The 25,067-nt window shown below is 39.0% G+C and overlaps 1 protein-coding gene across 2 annotated transcripts in view; it reads left to right on the top strand.

Moving 5' to 3' along the window:
• The window catches only part of DPYS (dihydropyrimidinase), a 38,681-nt gene extending 14,754 nt beyond the window's left edge, over positions 1 to 23,927 (top strand). For both annotated transcript variants that reach the window (XM_042036284.1, XM_042036283.1), the window contains 6 exons: positions 6,474 to 6,630; positions 7,616 to 7,757; positions 9,635 to 9,777; positions 19,060 to 19,267; positions 20,730 to 20,835; positions 23,582 to 23,927. In XM_042036284.1, coding sequence (XP_041892218.1) covers positions 6,474 to 6,630; positions 7,616 to 7,757; positions 9,635 to 9,777; positions 19,060 to 19,267; positions 20,730 to 20,804 — 725 coding nt within the window. In that variant the 3' untranslated portion in view covers positions 20,805 to 20,835; positions 23,582 to 23,927. The remainder of the gene's footprint in view (positions 1 to 6,473; positions 6,631 to 7,615; positions 7,758 to 9,634; positions 9,778 to 19,059; positions 19,268 to 20,729; positions 20,836 to 23,581) is intronic.
• Positions 23,928 to 25,067: the final 1,140 nt, after the last annotated feature.

The raw sequence follows: 25,067 nt of genomic DNA, 5'->3' as shown, positions 1-25,067 counted from the left end.
TGTGTGTGTATGTTGTTGGGGCCCAAGGGGAGCAGTATGGAAGAACAGCAACCAGAATTGAGACTTTCCCTTCTCCCCAGAGCAAACTTTTTTTCTCTTTGTACTGTACCTCCAAAGTCAAAGTGATGGCCAAGACAGCATTATTGCATTAAAGACGATGTGACCAGTTCAAGACAATAAATGCTCTACTATTCTCCTCCCTTGAGTTAGTCTGCAAGACTTTACCAGATATCTTGATGAGAAATTCTACATTAGAGACCACACCAAATTTTTACAGACAGTGCCATGATGTGACCATGACTCCTATTCACTGGGCACTTAAAAGTCATGGTGAAGATGATAGTGTCTGAAAGCTTTGATTCCCACCAGTGCAGGGTTGCTCAGGTTTGCACTGCAGTGTTCATGAATAATTCTGGTCAGCCAAGGGGGCCTGACCTTCCTGACCATCTCTTGGGCAGACTAGAAGCAGTCTGAAGGCTGTAGGTATTCAGGATGTTTTATCTCCTCATCTCTAAGTCCATTCAGAGCAGCACATGGAACACCAGCACCATGAGGAGACATTATCAAGGTGGAAGCAGCAGGACAGAAGCCCATGTTTTGGAGGACCTAAAACTATCTGTCCTCATTATCTTTTTACATCTTTTTTATTATGTTTTTACATCTTTTGTGTTTACAGCTTGTTTTCACCTGACTTGATATGAATTTCATACAGACCTCAGTTTCCCTATTTCTTGTCTTTAGATAATGCCTACACAGGGGGCATAGATTATTAATATTAAAACGTAGAGTGTGAGATTGTGATAAATCAGAGCAGGGTGATGTCATTGTGCTAATATAGATGGATATGTTTATGCACAATATGTATGACCATGACTTCTAGTAAATATTAGCAGGAATTCAAGTTTATAAAAGAGTTTACCAGAATATATTTTAATAGCACATCTTTTTATACTGTGCTATACTGGATTCCTCCACTAGATGCCAGTGCTGCTGGGAATGTGGGTTATATCCATCAGTGCACGTTTGTTTGTACACTTCACAGGCGTCATGTGAACATTACCTACAAGAAGCTGTAACAACAGTTGAAATACCCAGATTAAAGATGAAACACCGGCTGTGAACATAAAAGACCTAAAACAGTGTTTTATAATACACTGTTCCAGTAAAGAATTTTATGCTGACAGTAAATATTATAAAACATTGGTTAGGCGTGTTTTGTAAGAACAGTCTGCAGTGCCAGTTTGATTACTGAGGATAAATGTATGCTTTTCCAGTATGTGCAAAGAAAGAATTGGGACAATTTATGTACATTGTGGTGCAAATTGTATTTTATATCTTCCTGGGCTGATGCAGTCAGATTCATCAGTGTTTGCCTTTGTGCACAGCAACATATATCTTCATACTTTATATCTAGCTGCATAAAAATGTACTGTTTAGAAAATAGAAATCTAAAATTGATTAAGAAATTTCAAAAGATAACTAGAGTACCACAAATGTAGTTACAAGAATTGTAGTTTTTAATGAGACTGATCTGTATAAATTTTGGTAATTGGAAATTTGTCATTGTTGGTTTCAGTAGATGTTATTTTCCATTTTTCAGTTAAGAGTGGTAATAGAAAGCAAGGAGTTCCAGGCAAAAAAAAAATTCTCAAAGTATTGTATGAATGACATAAATGGAACTCAAATATTTCAATGAAAGACATTCAACTCGGACAGGTTAAAAACCACTCTAATATGAAAGTTGTGTAAACTCTTAAATATTGGGAGCCTCTCAAGCATTTGAAATATTCACTCTAATACAGTTTATTCATCTTTTCAAGATAATTTCTCCATGTCTTGATGCTAGCTTCCTGCTATTCACAATTGTGAAATTTTTTATGTTCCTTTCCAAGCACTTAGCAAGAAATAAAAATTGTGTGCATATTCATCCCTGCCCATGTCAGAGAAAGACTGATATCCCTTCCAATTCCATCACTGACCTCAGAAGGGGAAAAACTGATCTTCAGTGAGTGAAATCTATTTTCTGGTTGAGAGTGTGATACCAGAACTGAAGCATTGCTTCTCAAATTCTATGGGATGGTGATTTTCCTAGTCAAAAATGTAAGTCAGAGCCCAATTCTTCCTTGTCCCTCATTTAGCTATACAAGATGAGAGCTAATACTGGAGGCTAAAGGCCTGATATAACTTGCTCAAGACAGTAGGCATAATTCTGTTGTCTTCAATGAGCTATGGCTCAGACCTTAAAGGTTAAAATCAGTCATACACACTGTAAAGGAATAGCAGTTCTTATTCTAGATTAAGCAAACTTTAAGAGAATCAGATGAGAGAAAGTCTTTCCTTCTCTCTTCCATGCCAGAGCTCTGACCTACAGCAACACCATTCAAAGAAGGAAACCTCCAGATTATAGCAGCATGTTTTTTTCATGTACATCAGTAATAGCTACTGAATATTCAACAGGGAATCCAAAATTCCACATTGTGACCATGTTGGAGAGGGACAGGCTAACTCCTGCCCTCATCCTGTTCTTTTTGGAGGGTCCTACCAGCCTGTTTGCCAAAAGCAATGTTTTTTCAGTTCTCCACTGAGAGGGTCAAAGAATCTTTGTGAGAACTGTCTTTTCTCAGTGGGCTGTTTCTTCATCCCTGTGTAAAACATGACCTTGAATCTTGAGAGAATAGGTAGAGGAACTGTATTCTTCTACAGAAGGAAAGTCTGATACATTTGTGTGCATGAAACTCTCATTCCTTTAAGTGGGAAGACAGAAGGGATTCTCTTCCTGCTATTGTGTAAAATCTTCCCTCCAGTGAGACTACAAGGCTGTAAAGCTCTGGTGTTAGGCAGTGCAGCTCCTTCTCCCTATTAGGATTACCTGATGTGAGCTTACTGGGGAAAATTAATGTGGCCTTGTCACCCATTCCTGCCACCAGAAATACTTGTGGAGAGAGCAAGGCTAATATAATGTGATTTAGGGGTAGATGATTTATACTGTTTCCCCCTAAAAAATTCTTTCAATTTAAGTGTGCTAAAGCTGGAGACCATAGAATCATAAATGGTTTGGGTTGGAAGGGACCTTAAAGATCATCCAGTGTGATGATTAAAGATTATGTCCCTTTCCTCAGTTAATGTGCTGCTACAGCCAGGAAAATGGGACTTTCTAGTGGAGACCTGGAGAGCAAAATCTTACTGAAAAAGTCAATTTTTAAAAATGCTTCTTCTTTTTTAAAAAAAAGTGCATACAAAAACATGTACTTGGCCAGATTCTAAGAAGCTTACTTAGACTTACAGGGTTGGTTCCTACCATCAGTCACAGGTTATGTCTCCTCTTAGTGAGAGGAAAGACCTGTCCATTGCTGAGGGTATACAAACTCTCAAGCTGATTCTGAGCACAGGAGTGCAACTAAAAATGTCAACTTTTTAGCTGTCTCATGCAGGACAGCTCAGGTCTGGACTGTGTATAGCCTAATGGATGCAATGCTACCCCTGATTCAGTAAACCCTGCCTTGCACTTCTGCTCCTTTCAGAGCATAGCTTGTGAGTATCTTTGCCCCATATGACTTTATCTTAAGTGCTTCTAAACTTCTACTAGAATAAGAACATATGGACCAGTTTTTCAAGCCTGTAAACGTTAGTTGGTGTTTACCAGTGTTGTAACTCTTTTTGAGTTCTGGTAGCTGGTAAAAAAAATTGCAATTGAATGCTCTTTTTTTTAAATAAAGTAATCTATTAAAAATAGCTCTTGCTAGCCAGTTTGGGCATCTGATAAAAAGTCACCAAATACACAGCTATTTACCAGCTGCTCAGAGGTGTCAGGAAGACCAAACAACAGAATACTTGCTGGTTCCTTTTTTTTATTAAATTCTGGAAAAGTTAACAATTTGAAAGACATGATTTATCACTGCATTACTTCACTTTTATGCCTATAGGCAGAAGCCAATCAAGCTAGAAGAAACTTAATGCAGAATTTCCTTGTTGCCAGTCAAGCTAAAAGAGCCTCAGTGCAGAATTTCCTTTTTATTGGGATTAAAGCAGAATCTTGATATTATTGTATCCTTCAGTCTGGCTAGTCATGGCCCAAATGAAATGTAAGAAATTGCACATTCAGCAGAACTGTCCAGAGGTAGTCTGTTGAAACTGCAGTGTTCAGACTCAAAATCACTTGACAGAACAGCTTCTATTCCTCCCCACTCATGGGAACAAAGGGAGATAGTAATCTGAAACTCTGCAGAAACACTGTCATCAGCTACGGTACATGAGTTAGAATCAGTTCAGCATATCCAACTGGGAGCTTGGAAACTTCTTTTCATTTTCATGTTGTGAAGCTGAGATGAGAAAACTATTTTCTTGTTATTCTCTAAATTATTTATTAAGCTAAAAATTCAGTCTTGTCCTGATAATAATTTGTAGCTATGTCTTAATTATTCATAGTTCAGGTTTATTTTGGATGAAAGCTTCTTTAGCTTGTTTACATGCAGTAGGAGAGACACAAACCACACTTCCCTCTCCCACCCCTTTCTGGTGAGTTTGATCATGGAAAATCTGTCAAAAGACTGATAGGTAAATATGACAGATTGGTTATATACACCAGACCTTCTCTACATACATCTAGATTGGTGGCAGCCTACCCTCAAATACAGTGTTTGGGGTTGCCCAGGGAAGACCAAGAGCTCCTGCAGGAGTCAGGGAAGACCCTGAACTAAGGTGAATTAGGTTTCATCCAGCTGTCCTGGTTTCATCCATCTCTCTTCTTAGGTTTCATCATTCAGCTCTGAATTAAGAAAACCCATATCTGCTCAAATCTCCTCATCAGTGAGTGGTCATATCACTTCCATGCATGGCCTCATAGTCAGTGCTTTTAAGTTCTGAAAACTAGGTGCAAAAACCAGTAAATAACTACCAAAGTCATGTTTTCAAGTCTAAAAAATGGTGCTCTCCCTCTGAGCGCAAGTATTAATCTATAACATACGTAGATAAGTGGGAGTGAGATCTTAGAATGCTCCAAGACGAGGCATCAGTCTGAGACAAGCACATTCAGCATGTCAGAGCATGCTGAGGTGGTCGTAGGAAATCAGTAATGCTAACAGGGAGTCTTTAGGCTGAGGACGAAGTTGTACTAATATTCCAAGTACTCAGAATAAATACACAATACAGTGACACCAGAGCAGACCTTGATTACCATGTAGAAATAATATTGTGTGAGGCCTTTTTGCAAATCTAGCACCAAAAATTTCAGGAATGGCACTAGTGCAATGGGAAATGTATTTTGAAAATAATTGAGCTCCTCAGTAGCTATCTATGCTAGTGCAGGAGTTACAATCCAGCAGCTCACAGAAGTAGCAGTCTAATGTACAGAGAGAAATCTGCAATGGTTTGCTTTGTTGTTTTCCAGCAGGTAGTATGACTGTATGACTTACACACAGAAAGAGAAAGGTCACAGTCTTGTATCACCAAGCAATTACCAGCTGTGGCCTTGCTGGGGCAATGCAGTGATAGTTCTAATAAAAATTATGCCTGGAGTGAAATCCAGCATCCATAGCAAAATACCCACTGCCTGTAGGGATCAGGGGAGGGAGAAGGCTCTTGCTGGGACCCAGCAGAGACTTCCTTTAACCCGCACCAAGCAGCCTCTGAGTGGGTATGGGAGGTCCCAGCTCATTCTGGTTCTTTAGTGACCACTGCAGTTGGAGGCATCAGCACCTGCCAGCTGCAGAACTGCAGAGTGTCTGGACCACTCGCTCAGGGAGTCAAACATTTTGTTCTGATGAGTTTCAAACCCACGTTTCCCAGGAGGAAAAAGTAGTTAAAATATGTTAGTTCTGTTTAAAGGCTAGCATTTAGTCTGGGCTGGTGTCCTCTTCTGAGGAAAACAGGATCGTGTGCAGCAAAGAATAAAAGATTAAAAATCAGGAGATAACTTTTAAAATTGAATTATTTATAGTTTTTGATTTGGGAAATATTTCTATACTTCTTAGTTTATGTCTCCTGCCATATTGTTCTTCCTGGCACAATTATAGCCTGACAATTAAAAGTAGCACCTTGCAAAGTCTGTATGCTGTATATATTAACTTACACTGTTATGCAATCAGTAATTTCAGAGCACTGAAAAGGTGCTACCAAGTATATGAATCTTAAACATAATTAATTCAACTGAGGACTGCATTCCTTTTGAAATCTCAATCACATTCCTAGTAAACAATGTGTAAAACCCATTATAGTAAATCTGTTAACAATTTAATTAAAAAACTTGCCCAAGCAATGTTCTTAAGAGGAAATATATTGGAAAATCACTAGCAGAATATTCAGAACAAAGATGCTGTGTTATAGCTTAGTTTATTATGTCCTTCCATATGTTGGTGTTTAATTTGAAACACTCATTAAAAGTTAAATTCATTGCCACCAAAAATATCCTCAACAGAGAAAATACAAGTTACACATTTTTATGTTTGATGATGATACCTTTGCTTTACATTTTTCAGGAAAGGTGGTTTATGGGGAACCTATTGCTGCAAGTCTTGGCACCGATGGCACCAACTACTGGAATAAAGACTGGGCTCATGCTGCAGCATATGTGATGGGACCCCCACTGAGACCAGATCCATCTACTCCTGGTTTCCTCATGAACTTACTGGCCAAGTAAGCAGATGAACAAACAGTAGCAGCTGATATCCAAATGCATAGCAAATTTTGTCAGGAGTACATAACAGCAGGCTGATGCTCTGGAGATTTTCTAAGTACAGAATGTTACATTATCAGAAAGGAGAAACCGAAATAACAGATGAAAAATATTTCTGTTTTCATATTTTATTTCTCTGAACCCTTATGGCCTTCTGTCCACACTTAATTTTATTCAATATGTCTTGCCTTGCTCATACCACAGGAAAAATTGTAACATGACCAGGAAGAGAGTAAGGCTGTAAATCAGTGGGAAATGTGTAAAATGTGAGGTCATAGCTAGATTTTCTGGGGTTTGTTGTCAGCTGCCTTTTTCACTTGAAATTCAAATGTTGCATGAAAAATTAAGTCTGCTAACGTCTGAAGGTACATGTAAGTTGTCCACTTCATAATGTCTACTTCAGAACGAAGTGGAAAAAGAAGTATCTTTCAGATACCTGCAGTTTACATTACAAGATGTGTGGTTTGCTGGTATTTTATGACCAATAAATGTTAACTCCACAAAAGGGTTGAATTTGACCAAAGAGCCTGTACAGGTATGCCTAAACACTGGCTAACTGTTGTGCAGAGCCGTGGTAATTTCAGAGTTCATATGGAGTGACACAGACTAAAACTGCCTGAAGTGAGGATGAAACCAAGCTGCTTGCTCTGGGCAAAGAAGACAGTCCTCCATTTGTGGGACACCTTTGATATATCCAGAGCAAAAGTGTCAGTGTTGGGGCTTTTTTCTTCTTAGGGGTTTCTGAAGAGGGAACTGCTTCATAGGGCAACTGGCTGTTACTGTGGAGCCAGTCTTGGAGGATGGAACTGAAGGTAGGCTGGCAGGGCATATCAGTTTTTATCTTGAAGGATGGATGACTTGGTCTATGCAGCCTTACAACAGGTTTTCCTATGTGGTGCTGTCTGGTACATACTCTGACTCATAATGAACTTTGTTTCTCTGCAGTGGTGACCTATCTGTGACAGGGACTGACAATTGCACCTTTGACATATGCCAGAAAGCTCTGGGCAAAGACGACTTCACAAAAATCCCTAATGGAGTGAATGGTGTGGAAGACAGGATGTCAGTCATATGGGAAAAAGGCGTTGTAAGTATATCAAAATGTCCAGACATAGAGGTAATTGATTTCTCCAATAAAACATAATCTCTCAGCAGTTATTAACTCTTCAGTTTCATCAAGTGTGTTTATCATAGGATAACTTATTCAATTGAAAACCCTAACAGTCCTTATTAGCTCTCACTTTATGGTCCTGGAAGATGGAAGAAGATTCTTGGTGCTTAAAATATTTCCCTAAAGAATCATTTTTATTGTTAAGCAGTAAGGAATTGCTATTGTTTCAGTGGTACTGCAAGTACATTTCCTTGAAGCATATTTTTCAATTCATGAAATGAAAGTAAAAGGGAAGAGGTGCCTACAGTTTCAACTCTATCAGCTGTGTATTTTTTCCTCTCTGATCTCTCTCAAACTTAGCCATTGGAGGTGTTTCTGCACTGGTGTGCCTGTCAACTTCTAATTTATGTTTTAAGATATGCTTCTCTAATGTGTCACTTAGCCATGTGATAACATGAAATGGGCACCTTCACATCCCACTGACTTCAGATTCTCACTATCAACACAAGAATGGTTAGTGCTTCTCAGATAATGCCTGATGAGGGGGAAGGTAAGGAAATCTCTTGAGGAATCTGCTGCATACTGGGTGTTATGATCGCTCTGGCTTGTGCAAAACTGTTATGTTCTGGAAGATCTACTTCTATTTAATATTAAGTTTTCTTGCAATAATGAAGTCATGCTGATAATGCACTGTGAAGCATATTCATTTGTCACAGTATAATTACCTACTCACACACTTGGTAAGAATGTGGTTCATGATGTCTCGTTTATCTGTATCTGGGATTCAGCTCCAGTTGGTATGCACAAAACACACGCACTTGTGTCTATACTCACCTGTGGCATAGCTCTAGTGAGATTTTTTTATGGTGTAAACTGAAATCTAGCTTGTGGTTTGTATGAAACTGAGACATGAATGTGCTCATCAGTGCTGCTTTTGAACAGTGCATCCTGTTGGGCAAGACAATTTTTAAAAAGTTCAATTGATAATATCCTCCCTTTTTTCACTTGTAAAGTATTACATAGCTGTGTGAGTTTGTCTGAACAGCTTCCCTCCCTTCCCACATGCCATTACTTAGAAGAGCAGTGTCCACCATTTTCATTATATTTTTCTTCTCAGATGACTGCTCACAGACCTCCATAAACATGTTTTTATGACATTCTGATTCCTAGACTGACCTATGCACAATATTACAGCCAGCGTAGCTGGCTTTCCAAACAAACAACAGTCATGGAAGCTGGATTAAATTACACAGCAGTGTACAGTCACAAGACACAAGTATATCCATTGTTATTTGCAATTTTGCTGAAGTGTCACATCAGCAAATCTGTTTTTTATACTACTTGATTTCAACATTTACTGAGCACTACTCTACTCTGTGTTATTGCTAAAGAAATTTGCAAATCAGTTTTCCTATACTACACATTGTGCCTTGCCTTGCTGTTACCACCTTTGAGACTCTCCTTAATACTGTCTCACCACTTTCCAAAACCTAGATACTTGAGAGATGTTATGTTTCCTGAGGAAATCGCTGAGCAGGACTGCAGATTTAAAGCCAGCTAAAACAGTTGATTTCATTTGACTTGAGACTGGATCCACAGGGTGTTTGGTTTAAAGTTGTCCTTTTTTTTCTCTTTGCTGTGGGATAAAGTAAGATAAAGTTACTGTATTTAGTGAAAGTACATTGATTATGGGCATCTGAGACAAGTAGTTATTTTTACTTCTAAACTCTTCAGTATGACATTTAAAAAAATTGATGTGATGTCACTCACCCTAGCTTTTTCAACAAGAAGAGCATTGTTTTCATTCCTTGTTTAAAAAAGTAATGAGTTTTCTTTTGCATACTCTTTTGCAGCACAGTGGAAAAATGGATGAAAACAGATTTGTAGCTGTTACCAGCACAAATGCAGCAAAGATCTTTAACCTTTACCCAAAGAAGGGGAGAATTGCTGTGGGCTCTGATGCTGACATTGTCATTTGGGATCCTAAAGCTACAAGGTATGTACAGGAAATTATTTCTTGCTCCACCCCCGCCCCCACCATCCCCCATCCAGCCTTTCTGCAGGAAAAAAAAGCATCACAAAGCCTTTGTACAACAATCAGCCTTTGGGTGAGATTATGGTGGTTTCAAATAGCACCTCGCATGAATTAATTACAGGATTTTGTCTCGCACAATAGTGTATGTGAGGAGAGCTCTTTGATCTCTAGATGGATTCAACAACATTCTCTCTGATTGCTGACCAAGTGCAAAAATTAAAAATCTGTACATTATGCAGCCAGGGCTTGGTATCCTAAGAGTAAAACTAACCCCTTTGGGATGTCAGAGCAACTCTTTTTAGTGCTGGAGTATGTTTGAATTCCTCCCACTGCAAAGGGCAGGAGAAGAGCCTGCTGCAGTGTGACCCATTACAAACTTGTGGTTTGAACTTACAGTTGCTTAAAAACTGTTCAAAGGTGGCTTGAACTTACTTTTGAAGCTCAATCTGTTCATGCTTATGCTTTTATTTAAGGAGTTTTCTGATTGTGTGCACAGTAATTCTGCTAGAATAGAGCTTGTTGCACCAACAGACACACAAACAGTGTCCTGGTGTCTCACCCTGCATGACTTGATACCATGGTACATTTTTGCTAGAAGGGACAGGAAGTGTCTTTCTAGGACCCTCAACTCACCCAGCATACTGTGCACTACAGCTGATTCCTGTCCTCAGGTATATTCACACCATCAGCCAACCCCATAGTCAGGACTCTATAAATATTTCAGGAATTACATCTTGAGTCTTGCTCTGTCTCTTGAGCCCATCCTGGTCTTGTTTAAACTGCCTGGAAATGGTCTGGCAGCTGTCTGTCACAGAGCCAGATCAGCTGGGGAGTTGTCTCTTAGTTGAGATGCCACTGAACTCTGTGAGTGCATCTCCACTGTTCCAGTGCTGGGCAGGGTAACTTAAGTCTGCAGGAGATTTAAGAACCAAGTCTTACCTCTGGCCACCTGTGCACACAGCAGCAGCAGCAGGTCAGGAAGTGTTCTGGGGTGGTTTTCTTCATGGGCTCAGCTCTAGTGAGCAGTGTGACCATACAACTGTGCTTTCAGCCTTTGATTTTTGAAAAGAAAAAAGCTGAACACTCTGTTCATGGTGTAGGGAAGTCCTGAAATGTAACTGGACATGTCTGATTTTGGCAGACAAATAGGTAACATGCTCCCCCCCCCACCTCACCTGCCCAATCCTAGATTTACCTTACACAAGCAAAAGTCTTTTGACCAATCTTCTGGTGTTTTTAATTTTTGGTAATGTAATTCTCACTCATTTCAGTATATTAATGCATACCAAAAGCATGTGAAAGTGTGAAGAAAAGTCTTCTGTGTCTTAAGCTACAATATTTGAAGATATGGAGGTTGCTATTCAGAAGTCCCACAAAAAAACTGGCAGCACCACCAAAAGAAGTTTCAGGAGTGTCAAAAACCCAAATAAATATAGAGGCCTGCCCAGTGCTGGGTCAGGGAGATTTTCGTGTGCATTATGCCTTCTGGCAGGTTGAGCAAGCATATTTTGAGATACCAGCACTGAGCTATTTCAGGACAGTGAAGTTATGAACTCTGATTAAAAAAGCCCTGAAGGATTGTTTTCTGAACTCTCTTCTGCTCTGCCGGGGGACAAATGAATCTAGAAGGATAGCAGAGTTCTGACAATGTTCTCAAGGTGTTTCATCAGCTCCTGTAATTATTTATCTTTTTTGCCTCTCAAACATTTCTTCTGCTTCTTCACTCTCTCCTGAGTGCTCTAATTGCCTTTTCATCCACTGCAGCTGTGAAGGTGCAGTTTTTCTTTAAGTACTTTTTAAACATTTAAACTGTATTTTCTTACTGAGCATGCTTATTTTAAGTTCAGCCAATATTTTTCTTTCTGATCTGGTACTGTTCCCATTGTTTATCAGTTTGGCTTTGCTGGGAATAGTCTCTCTGCAGGTACAGTTGTGTGAACTATATGAGTAAGTATAAATAAATCACGCTGGAACTTGTCTATTAATTTCACTACAAATCCTGAAGAGGGCATAAACAGCCCAGAAGAAAAAAGGAATCTAGCTAATGGATTTCAGCCATTTAAGATATTACACAAGGCGCAGCCTTGTGTGCTTTGTTGATTCTGGGAAGTGATTTTCAATTTCACAATAGGCTTGTTCCTCTTTCTTGCCAAGTTCTTCCTCTTTTGTGCATGACTTTTTTTCTTGTTTGCAACTCTAAGTCTTGTAAGGGGAAAATGCAATTTTTCACTTCTGGTTTGAGGTTGTTTTGCTGTAGTCTTGAAATACTGACTGATACCAGCCTAAAGAGTTAGCCAATTGCTGGAATATTGCTGTGAGGAATTGGTATTATCACAATCTGTCAGAGATAGTCTATACGGAAGATTCTAGAGTCATTCAGAAAGGTAGTGCAGCTCTTCAATACAAAAAACTTGTATCCCTACAAAATCAGCTGCATTTCCATGTCCATGTCATTGCACAGTAACAACATGTTGGGTGCTATCTGAGCATTCAGGATTGTTTCTTTCCAGGTTACAAAACCCTCATGAATTCAGTGTGACAGCTCTGCAAGCTGGAAGCAATTGCAATTTAAGGTTCTGCTTCCAGCACTCTGCTGCTCTAGCTGAGGCTTTCCTTTCAAGGGTCAGCTTCACTGATTGGCCTATTTCTGTAGCATTTTCTGGTAATTTCTGCAGAAAATACTGTATCAACAATTATCAGATTTTCTAGTGTATTTAAAAGCATCTGAATACTGGTTTTTGCAGAGCTGCATGACAGCAAGCATTATTGGGAAGAAACATTAAATGTATAAATAGGTTAGAAACTGCATTACAAAAGATGTGTTGTGAGTCCTGCCAAAGTGGATCTTTTTGTTAGCTTCCTCATACTTATTCTGTTCATTAAAGACCACATAAATATGAAAGGGATCTGTTAGTTTATTGCAAGCCATGTGCTACCAAATGTCATATTGCAGACCTCAACACCCTCAGCATCCCAAGTACAGTCTGTGCAAACAGGATTGTTCTGTGAAAGTTCCTTGGGAAAATGCATGTAGGCAGCAAATGTGTACTCACTGTACCATCTTATTTTAATCTGTGTTTTGATCAAGACTGTTCACTGACTTCTTTCAGCTGCACACAAATAATAAAAAAGCCCAAATTCTGTGGAACAAAAGCAACTGTAAAGACTTTTTCAGGAGGAGAGAGCAAAGTAAGGGAGAGGGAATTTCACCTGTCAGCAAGTCAGTGTCCTCTATAGCTGATGCCTTTAGCTATTTGAAAGCAAGCAGGAGTATAAAATCTCTAGGGTTTGTTTCAGCAAGGAATCTAAATACTGCAGTACCCAGTTCAGGCAGTGAAAAGAGCTGAGCATCCCTTGTAAAGGAGGGGCAGAAGGTCCTAAAGAGCTCCAGCTCCCAGCAGATATTAGGGCTCAGTTAATGCAATGTAGCCTGTTGGAGCCTTGCAAGTAAACTCTGGATCTAGTCCCAAAGGCAAGATCAAACACCCATAAGGATAAAAAACCTGTCTCAAATAGAGTTCAACTTTCTAAGTCCAGACACTTCATTGTAACAACATGCAAATTGGGAAGCCTCACTCCCCAGGGTTTTTCCCTCATTCAATATAGCTGAAAAGTTAGATACTTCTGATTGCAAAGGCAGAGCTGGCTGTGCAGGTAGCACCATCCTCTCTGGGCTTTGCTGGAGCGGCCCTCTTTGGCAGGCCCAGCGTGTGCCCCATGTGTGCTGGTGGAGCTGGGCTCAAGCTCTGAGCAGGACAGTGGTGGCTGCAGCCCCGGTGTTCAGCTGCTGGACTGGGGTCCCTGACCAGCAGGGATGGGGGAAGCCTGAGGTGAGGATGGCAGGGAGGAAAACAACAGGTTATCTACCTGCCTGACATGACAGAGGAAGATGTGTTTTCTAGTTTGTTTCTAGTATTTTTGCATTTTAAGGGAAATAGTGACTGGATGTGAATCAGCAAGAAGTCAGAGTTCTCCTGTCTGCTGGCATATGTTCCCTCAATGCCTTTGCTTGCATGTAGATATGTTCATGGCTAAATCTTCTGCATTTGTTAGAACCAAAATCTGCAGCCTATGTCTGTCTTATTTGTAGTCAAGTCTTCAGCCTCAGAGGCTGAAGTGGGGATGTTACAACGTTTAAGCACTCTGCCAAGTAACTGCCTGTAATTTTTAGTAACAAAAGAGAGGAAGAAACCAAGATGTTAGCAGAAGATTAGAATAAATAATGCTGCAACGTCTTACTCTTTTGATGAATGAGCATGATTTTGAATACTGAGTATATGGGTAACTGCATCTAGTCACAATGAGACAAAATGAAATAATGTGCTGTACAAATATCTATGCATAGGACAAGTATGTTCTGACATTTTCAATAGCCCCATGTTCTTTTGCACAAGTGAAAGCATGTGCATGCATGAATGTACACTAATTCACCAGAATCCTGCCAAAGACCTCTTATCTCAAATTAAGAAAATGGGGAGAAAGAAGCAATAGGCACAAATTAAAATATAGGAAATTTCATTTCCATAGGAAGTAATTTTTTTTTTCTGTGATGGTGATCAAGGTTGCCCACAGAGCTTGTGAATCTCCCTCTTTGGAGGCACTTATAACCCAATTTAACATGGCCCTGAGAAACCTACTTTGGCTAACCCTGATCAGAACAGAGGGCTTGGAATAGATGATCTCCAGAGATGCTTTCCAACCTCAGTGACACTCTGGTTTTGTGAACTGTAACAAGATAAGCCTCTCTGAGAGTGCATGATGTACGTTTCCCTAGTAACTTGCTGTTTCCAGAATGTCACTTGGTCTCTTTAGAGAAGTGAAATTCAGAAATGTTACCAAAAAAATTAAATCTTTCTTTATTTTCTCCTTACATCATTTTTAATTTTTCCCTTGTAAACACTTCAAGATCTTTTCTAGTCATTGAATAGACTAATTTGTGTTTTCCTCTTTGTGTATGCTTTTCTGCAAGCTAATTTCTCATTACTGCTTCTCTCCTGCTCACAGTTTTTCACAAATGCTCACTTCCATCCTGTAACAGCTTGGAGCAATTGGTAGGACCAGACTGGATAGTATTGTTGACAAATTAGCTACTTACCATAATATAAAAATTATTTCATTGTCATTCTCTACCCCCCTTAAAATGATGAATTTTAGGAGATTTGATTGCATTAAATAAAGATCCCATTCCTTCAGATAAGTCACTTTGATCTGATGCTCCTGAACATTAACTTCCTGCCTCTTCTTGAATCTTCATGAATAGTTGCCTGTATATATTTGTATATGCAATTATTGCAATTCCTTAATATAAAGTAGGCCATGGGGTTTTTAATCCACATTATAGGCTTATACCTAGCATTTTCACACACGGATTGTTAGAATTTCTTATTTTTCCCCTTTTCTTTTTCCTGTTCTTTGCTTTTCTTTTTAAAACTCTTAATTATCATGATAAATGAGTGGTGACTCAGAAAACACAGAAAAGTGAAAAATTTATTTTCTCTAGATTTTAGAAAAGCAGGTTAACAATATGTGGAGTTCAAAAGCATCTGAAAGTGATGAGAAGAGGCAACTCACAAAGGCTGATACTGTCCTCAGCAAAGTGGCATTTCTCACCTACCCCCACCTCTGAAAAGCTCAGAGATACTGCGCTGTTAAGCACTGAGAGAAGTTGCTTATAGCTCAAATACTCACTCCTACACAAATTGATTTTCTTTGGCAGCTGTCAACAAAGCAGTTGTTTTCAAGGACAGACATTATTACTATTTTTTAAATTAAGTAGTTAATTGATTATATAACAGGCGTCCTCCTTTACTAAGATGTTGAGCAGCTATTCTTGCCTAAGGGCTGTTGTCTACAGCATTCCTTCATATTCCTGTATCTGAAAGCTTTAAAGAAATCTGGGTATGTATCCATTTCCATTAAATGTAATTACATTCTTCATTTGCTTGCTTATGTAACCTTGAAAATTAAAGGGATAATACTCGTGGTCAAAGTTTTGGTTCTAGAGCTGATGTATCTTCATGTCCTATGCATTACGAAAGGTAGAAGATCACTCTAATTTTTAATGGGTTCCCTTCATCCATATTTCCCTCCTGCCCACCTGTAACTCACTATTTACTGTTTCAATCTCTGACTGAGGCATAGACATGTTTGTTGAGATGAAAACTGGTACCTCTAACTCCTTAACAAAGCTTTAGGTCATAACTTGACCTGTATAATCTTGACTTTCACCCTACGTGTTGCTGCATTATCTTATCTGCTGCTCTTTTCTAAGTTTCAAGCTGCAGTTTGTAGTTTATAAGTCCTTTATCACACAGAGCATAAATAAATACTGTTCTACTAGTCACTGAATCTTCACACAGTTAGAGGAAATCTGTCAGTTTTTCTTGGACTAAATTACTCTTTGACTCCAAACTAGTTGGACAGAAATATGGTGTTGAAAAATGACAATTTCAGAAGCATGTCTTCCTCTTTGGTACCAGAGGAATGGCAGTGTTTATATTAATAGCTTTAAATTTCTTTGCAAGCCAGGTGTATCAAAAGAAGCTGAAGTGAACTGCATGGAAGCACTGATGTGAGTAGGAGCTATACAGGAGCAGGTGTCTTTACAGTATCCTCTTTATAGAGGAAAATGTTCTTTTACATTTTGAAGTAATTGTTCTGATCTCAGTCTCCATTTAAGAAAGGTTGTTTGAAACAAGAGCCACTGTAATTTATAAGCAGAATTTGTGAATTTTACAGATTTTATTTTAAAAATACAATACAATTTTTTGAAACCTGGATTCAGAACCTGTTCTCATGATGAGTAATTCCTTATGTCAGGCATCACTTAGGATGCTGGAAACAGCTGCTAAGTTGTACTCAACTATGGTGACAGTCCTGGTTTCTTGGATTATTAGTAGGTTACAACTGTTTTTGCCGTTAGCTGAGAGCAAACATCAGAATTTTGCTAAGCTGCCTGCTACTGAAATTGGTGATACAGCTGTAAACAGTCTGTTGCATAAGATTGCCGAATTGTGATGTTGGGACCCAAACAGACCATCTAGTTCTGTTTTATTTGGTTGCTTGCTTGCTACTTGAAACTTTCACTGACATTGACAATGTCAGAGGGTTAAATCACAGGCAAATTTTTGGTGATTTCCATCAGGGAAAATGCACTTCACCTTCAGAAAGGGCAGCATGATCTACAGCTTGTTTCAACAGAAGAGTTATAAATGAGTTCTACAGAGGTTTGTTGTTGAGACAAGCTCTGGAAATGAATTTTGTCATATTGCAAGGTTTAGATGTACAAATGGATATTACTTTTAAATGTGCCAACTTCCATTCATTTTGTATCTTTAAATTAAGGACGTACTTTCCTCTGAGGCATGGTTACCTCTAGTGATCCTGCTCTAGCACATTTAAACAGCTCACATGTTGATGAAGGATCTTGTTTATTTTTCTGTGTTTCCTCAAATTACCTTCTCCATTTTTCTGTTCATGTCCTGGTACTGCTGTGCAAATCGATAGGATATATAATCAGAGAATGCTAAAGATAATTATATTACAGTTGTTCTTACTTACTGCTCTAGCAATTGAACCCATAATGCTAATGCAATAAGCTAAAGGAGTATGCTCACAAACTCCATATAGGGCTATAACAACACCCATGGATAAATTAGTTTGATAGTATTCAATAGGACCAGTGAAAATCAGAGAGGTTTGACTTTTCCCAACGTGAATCTACCAGGTGATGCTGATATTGGCAAGCAGGCATGCATAAGTTTTCTGTCCAAGGTGTGCTGTATAAGGCAAAGTTTTTATTCCTATGGGCAGATTGGTCATAGACAGTATTTACATATATACAGCCTTTGAAATGTCAGTTATCACCAAGATTTAAATGTAGCCCTTAGAAGAACCAATTTCTCTTAATTCAACAGAATGATAAGAAAGGAAAACTAAGTATCTTTCCATGAATTCTTTTCTCCTCTGTATAAGTAATCATGTCAAATATTTAACATGATTAATTTTGAAAGTGACTGTATTTCAAGTAAGATACAGATTTTTTGTGGTTTTCTCATTTTGAGGGGGATACTGAATGAAGTTTTAGAAAATTTTTCTCCAAATTGATCAATATTTTCACCTATTAATATTTCATATTGCTTGTGACTTTGATAATTCCTTTGCAAAAAGATGTACTCTGGAAAAATATGAATGCATGTATATGAATTATAATATACGCATGATAGACTTTTCATTGCGTGAGCACCCATACTGGAAAAAGCCCAACTGGCAGCCAAAAGCATGAAGCTTCCTTCTTTTCAGAAATGATGAATGACAGTAAAAATATAAACATTCCAAATAATATATATAATCTGTAGATTGGATACAGGAAGTTAATAAAATAATTAGCTGAAACTCAAAATTCTTTTGACCAGCTGTAGTTACAGTACACAGTAAGTAGCTCAGTAGGGAAAATAAACAATAAAGGAAGTATACACAGCCTGCACTTCCAGATAGTAATGTCAGCTGTAGCATTGGCTCTGCCTTTAAATTAGCCAGTTAGGGTTGGAGAAATGGAAATCATATAGAATGAGGTCTACATATACACAAAGCAATAATACCATCATTCAAGTGAGTACTGTTGAAGTCTGAAATTATAATTTATTTAATACCCTTGGAGGAAAGGTATGTAGCAGTGTGATGTCATTATCTTTTAGCCGCATTGAGATATTTGGGCCGTCAGTCATTGAATCAATCCAGCTCACACTAAGCATTACCAAAAATCATTACCATCTACTGACTTCCCAATGAAATGGTCTTTTTGTGAGACTCAATATTTGAAACATTGCAGCTGTGCTTTTCAAACTTGAAACTGCAAGTCATTCCAGTTAAAAGGTCAGAGCTTTTTCTGATCGAATTGTGCATAGATATTTGCTTGACAAGGCAAAATGAAATCATGTTATCCAAAGAAAATATTACGGCCTGGTTTTTTTCCCACTAATCTCTTTTGTAGTGGAAAATTTTGCATTTCAGGGCTGCTGAGTTCTGTCCTTTTGACTCCCCCTTCATTCTTTTGAAATGCAATTACTGTTCAATGAAATGTTATTGTGCTATCCTATTTTTACAGCTGCTCTATGATGTACTGTACAGTGTTGTAGTTAAATAACGTTGCTAAATTTTTTTCTTACATCAATTTATCAAAATTTTCTAATGAAGTAAAAGGCAAGGATCATAGTAATTTTGTGTGTTGTTTTGTAAACACAGGAAAATATCTGCAAAAACACATCACCAGGCAAATAACTTCAATATATTTGAAGGAATGGTCTGCCATGGAGTTCCAGTTGCGACAGTTTCAAGAGGCAAAGTGGTTTATGAAGGCGGAGTTTTCAATGTCACAGCAGGAGAAGGCAAATATGTCTCCCGTCCACCATTCCCTCCATATGTCTACAAACGAGTCAGGCAGCGGGAACAGGTTAATTAAACTAATAAATCTCTGAAACGCCTTGTACAACATGAGGATAACTAGCTCTTGGGAAGAGAAGTTTGGGGATTCAATGGTAATTTTCCGTACTAATCAAAATATGCCAAGGTGGGAGGAAAGGAAACGAAGGACTCAATTTTTATTGCTCCTTATCTTACAGAAAAATATTATAGACTAGTTCCTGCTCTTACAGTAGTCTGTACAGCTTGTGAACTAAGCCTCAGTACTTTTAAAAATAAACATGTCCTACTTTCAATAAAAATGGACAAAGTTTTTCTTCTGAGTAATCTAACTGCTACATTTCATCACTGATTTCACTGAAAATCAGAGAGCCTAAATATCATATGCAGGATGAAACCTTGCACCAAGGAAGAAATCAAAAATTTTCTAACTTTTTCATGGATGAAATATTTTGAGCTAAACCCTGCAGAGCATTGAACATTTTGCTGTCTTCCTGCAAGAATGTTTTAAAAGCTGAATATGTGCAAAGGGTACTGCTGGGCCAAGCAAGATAGCTCTGTTCAAGCTTTTGTTCTATTTTTTAAAGAAAAATATTTCAAATACATAAAGATTGAATTTTCAGTGTCTATTTACTGTGCAAGCATTCATGATGCTTTTGCATCCTTACTGTATTGTGAATAGGATTTTCAGAAGCACACTGAGTAAGTACACTTTAAAATCACCACCTGAATTAATGGGATTTGCTGCAGGATCTAAAAATTGAATCAGACTAGCATCCTTGTTTAATACGGCCCAGTGAAATGCCCCCAAGATAATTCTGTATATTTCCTTCTGCTGTTGTCTTGATGGACTGAGAAGGGCTTTGCTCCAAAGACCACAATTTCACAGGAGGTAGTGAGCTGCTTGCAAGTTCATACACATAATACAGTATCAAAACTACAATAAACTGAAATTTGTAAGATATTTGATAATTACACAATTCTGAAAGACTTCTATGAACATATCAGTTTTCATTTCCCTTCAAAGCTAGAGAGAATTTTCCCTTAACCCAAATATCAAATGCAGCATGTTTTCAAAAGTGATTTTTCAACCAGCTCGGCCTCCGGTAGCCAGCAGCTAGAATAGTGGGTGATAGATATCCAAACAAGGCAGAATTTGCTTCGTTTCATTGACATTTATTAACCTGATGTAATTAATCTGATGTATTAAAAACATCACTGGAAAATGTGAATACTCTAACAAATAGAAAAATCCATAACATGAGGTGGAACATGTCAAGTTGCTTCTTTAAAAAATGGATTTAGAATTGGTTTGTTACAGTGTTGAACATATTTAGCCACCCGACTCCTGATGAAAGCTGAAAATGGAACAGTTTAATCCCAGTGCATTACATGGAAAGATGGATTATCACAGGACTTCTATTTCAATAATGTCCAATTAGCAATTGCAAAGGAAGACAAAATAGTGAAATATTTTAAAAATTTTATTGCAGGTATCTCAACCTGTTCCTGTCAAGAGGGCACCATATACAGGCACGGTCTCAGGAACATCCGTCACGCGAAAATAACAGGCTCATTCCCCAGTTTTGGCTGTTGCAGGTAACCATCTCCTTTGGTTAGTGAAAACTATTTAATGCTTCTCTGAAACTTCAAGAAAACAGAAGTGTAGCAGGTTGTCTATCTGGTGACAGGCTTGTCTGAAATAAGCCCTCTCAGAAGCTGAGTTGTCTTGGTATCTGTAAATTTGATGAAAAAGGTGTGGCAGCCCAGGTATGGAGAACCTAATTTTGATTGGAACCTCATTTAAAAAGTTCAGTTGAAAGAAACTGAGGAGTCTAACTGCTGAACTGAGACATGGGTATGAAGGCCCATCCAAAACCTGAGTTTGGTTAGCAACAGGAGAACAAAATGAAGGATGAATATTTGACTTCCAACTTTACAGAAAAAAAACCAAAATCACGAACAAAACCAGCTTGATGTGAAAAACTAAAATGTCAGTGTCTCTGTGTTACACGGTAGAACAGCCATTGAAAAGAGAATAGGTTTAGATTAGATATTAGGAAGAAATTCTTTACAGTAAAGCTGGTAAGGAACTGGAACAGGTTACCCAGAGAATTTGTGGATGCCCCATCCCTGGAAGCATTCAAGGCCAAGCTGGATGGATGGGGCTCTGAGCAGCCTGGTCTAATGGAAGGTGTCCCTGCCCATGGTAGAAAGGTTGGAACTAGATGATCTTTAAAGTTCCTACAACCCAAGCCATTCCGTGATTCCATGAATTGCTGCAGTCAGTGCCAGCAGTGTTTAATTAATATAAGCTCATCACTGCTAACAGAGGAGTAACACCCAGCATCTCCCCTTCCCTCCTCTCCGGTGTTCACAGTGTGTAACTTGGTTATTGACAATCTTTGTATATGCCCTGGTGCTTGGCAGATCTTTCTATGAGCTGATTTCCTTGCTAAGGCAGCAGAAATCAATTAGCCTTGTTTTCTCAGTCAGTTTTCTGTTAGCTTGGTGAGTTGAAGTGTCTCTTAGAAGGTCTTAAAATCAAGAATCAAACACGGTTAGAAGGGAAAAAGGGATTTTACCTCTCTATTTATTTAATGATCCTTAGGTGCACCACATCCAGGTGGAATGAGCCGAAATGCACACCGCAATGCACCCCCACAATAGATTGAGTGACACTGTTGTGTTGCCCGAGGCAGCACAGCGTCCAGCTGCAGATGTCCTTGGTGTCAGCTGCAGCCTGCAGGGAAAGCTGGCTCATTCGCAAGGAGCGAGCCCCAAACAAAGGTGGTGTAAAAGGATCAGTGGAGGCAAAGGACAAAGCAGGGTCTTTGCATAGGTTCCTGCTGGTTTACTGCAGGTGGAGAGCCCAGGGACAAAGACCAGGGATAAGAGAGAACACAGCCTTTTATACGGGGGTGAACAAAGGGAAACAACCAATTGGGGTGGACTAAGGGGGAGGAGCCAACAAGGAAATATCCAATAGGGATAACCTAGGGGAGGGAATTACATGAGTAGACCAATGGGAGTGTCGAGGAAGGAAGAACTTTCCAGAACTAATACATAAGCAATTAAGGGAAATGCATAAACATGAGCTTATACATAAAACCGGATGGAGAACTCCTAAACCAGTAAACTTAAAACATGTAAACTAAGAACCACTAGGAGCATGGGAGCTCGCCATAACCAAGGGGTGAGGATTAGACCATGGTGGAGACCATGGAGGCCTGTCCACCAGTCTTCTGAATGCTCTGCTGCAGTGGCCACTGCCACATGCACCACAACAATTGAGTATAACATTATAGGTCTTACTAATTAGCATATCCATCAAAGATTCCCCAATGAGAGGCTCGAATGAGCCCTCCCTCCCCAAGGAACCTTCCCCTGGATGGTTCTATCTTAGTTTACAAAACGTGTTCTGGAGAGGACCTTGGTGTCTGGGGCATTCTGATCCCTAACTGTGAGGCTTCTAAGATGTTTAGTCTCCCAGCTTGATAAATAAGTCTAAGAATGTAGGCTAAAAACCACTAAGAATACAAAAGCTATATAAAGGTATATAAAAGGGGTATAAAAGAAAAGGCAAAAAAATCATCATGGCATCAGAAGAACCTAGCGAAGATCACTGCAGTGCAGCATATGGATGGGGTGAGGCAGCTGGGGACAGGGACTAGTGACAGCCCCTCACTCTCTAACTGTTTAACAAGCAGAAGACCTGCTTCAGGAAAAGGTCAAAACTAGGTAAGTCCTTCAGCAAGCACAGTTAAGCCATGATGCTGCTGTGTGCCAGCTGCAGCTGAAATGATGTCTGCTACAGCAGGGGAGTTGATAAATATGGGTTGGGGGAACAGTGAGTGACAGGAAGCATGACAAAATCCAGGCTGAAGTTTTGGGTGCATATGTGTACCAACAATGAGATCAGCTGGTTTGAGAAATGATTTCCCAACAGATGAACAGAAAGCTCCAGTTTGCACCTCACTAAAATGAGTCTGTTCTTAGTGCTAATTAATATGGGATAGGAACAAACCTGCAATGGTTGGGGGGGTGAAATTAGCTTTTCCACATTTCATGGTATCATTCCTTTAAAGCTACCTTACAGTGAAACTCATCCAGGGCATCAGTAGCAGCAACAGAGTGCAGTATCCTATTTGTTTTTCTCTGCCATAAGGGAAAAGCTTTTCTAATAGAGAGCACTAAAGGCTAAAGCTTCAGTAGAGTGAGGGAGCAATAATCATTCTTTCTAGCTCCTAGCAGTCCTTCTCCATTTTTACCTCTGAGTGAAAAATTGCAAAGAAGAGATTTTCTTTTGAAATATGATATCATATTGTCTTTTTCTTCTCTGTAGATAAAAGCAAATGAAAATGACCTTGCTGCCCCCACGAGCAGTGCCTTCTGGTTCCAGCAATCAATCCACAATCAACTTATCAAGAGCCAACATGAAACAACAGTAACCAATAAGCATTATATTTGTCTTCCTACATAAAATTGTCCTTGAAATTTTTCTTTGAAAAGATTTTTGCTATAATAATTGGAAAATTCCTTTTAGAAAATGGAGTAATAATAAAAAAATAACTACAATTATAATGTGGCAACAGCTCTGTACATTCTTAAAGTATGTAAGTTTTGGGATGGTATTTCTTAATGTTTATCTTCAAAAGGTATCAGCTAGCCAATAAAGTAAAAGCAATGAACAATGGTGTTTAAGCACATTTTTTAAACTCCTGCTCTTTTGGGTCCCAAGAGATGAATCCTAATTGTCTAATTTTATATGTTAGGAAGACCTCTATTGTGCTTGGCAATGCAGAGAGTTCTGAGAGCAGATGCTGAATTTTATTTTTTAATTTTCCCTGTCTGGAAGGGGTCAGTACAGAAAGATGCTGATTCAGCAGAGCACTCACTATTTTGGAGCTGCTGCCACATCTCCATGTCGCTGTCTTTAAAGAACTTTATGTATTTTGTCACTGCCAGCTGTACCACCAAGCATTTTTTGGTGGGTTCAAGTATTTCCTTCGTTGCACTCTAGGCAAACCTATGTGAACCATACTCATGAACTCACCTACAGTAATAGTTTGTGTTCTGGCTTTATGGAGAGACACACATCCATCACCTGAAGGCTTATGAAATGAGAAAAACATAATGCATTAATGTCAAAAAACATTTTTAACTTCAAGTGCGAAGTTTTTCTCAATGTAACTAATACTTTGTTTTTTGTAGGACAGGATTCCTAATTAGCAAAAAATCTTTTGCTCAATTATCTGATTTCCCTTTTCAGAGGTTGTTGTACTTTTAGAAGCATGATTCCGCTACCATGTCTAGACATATTTTGATTTGGAGAACTTGAATGTTGGTTAAAGTTGCACTTTCATATGTAATAGCTCTTCTTTTTAAGCAGCTGTCACTGGGAAAAATTTTAGAGAGTAGTTTAATCCCAGCTGGCAGCTAAGTACCACACAGACACTCGCTCAATTTCCCCCCAGTTAGGTGGGGAAGAAAATCAGAAGAGTAAAAGTTAGAAAACTCTTAGGCTGGGATAAAGATATTTAATAGGTAGAGCAAAAGCCATGCACACAAGCAAAGCAAAACAAGGAATTCACTCCCCATCATCAGGCAGCTGTTCAGGCATCCCCAGGAAAGAACTCTGAACGTCCCTCCTGCTTCTTTCCCCAGTTTAACATGCTGAGCATGAGCACATGGTCCAGGGTATTCCTGGGGTCAGCTGAGGTCAGCTGTCTTGGGTGTGTCCCATCCCATCTGCTTGTGCACGCCCAGCCCTCTTGCTGATGGGATGGGGTGAAAAGCAGAAAAGGCCTTGATGCTGTGTAAGCATTGCT

This window comes from Corvus kubaryi, unplaced genomic scaffold (genome assembly GCF_017639235.1).
Source record: "Corvus kubaryi isolate FWS band 111438036 unplaced genomic scaffold, C.kubaryi_AGA036_p1.0 37385, whole genome shotgun sequence".
Lineage (NCBI taxonomy): Eukaryota > Metazoa > Chordata > Aves > Passeriformes > Corvidae > Corvus > Corvus kubaryi.
This window is presented reverse-complemented; position numbering and strand designations above follow the sequence as displayed.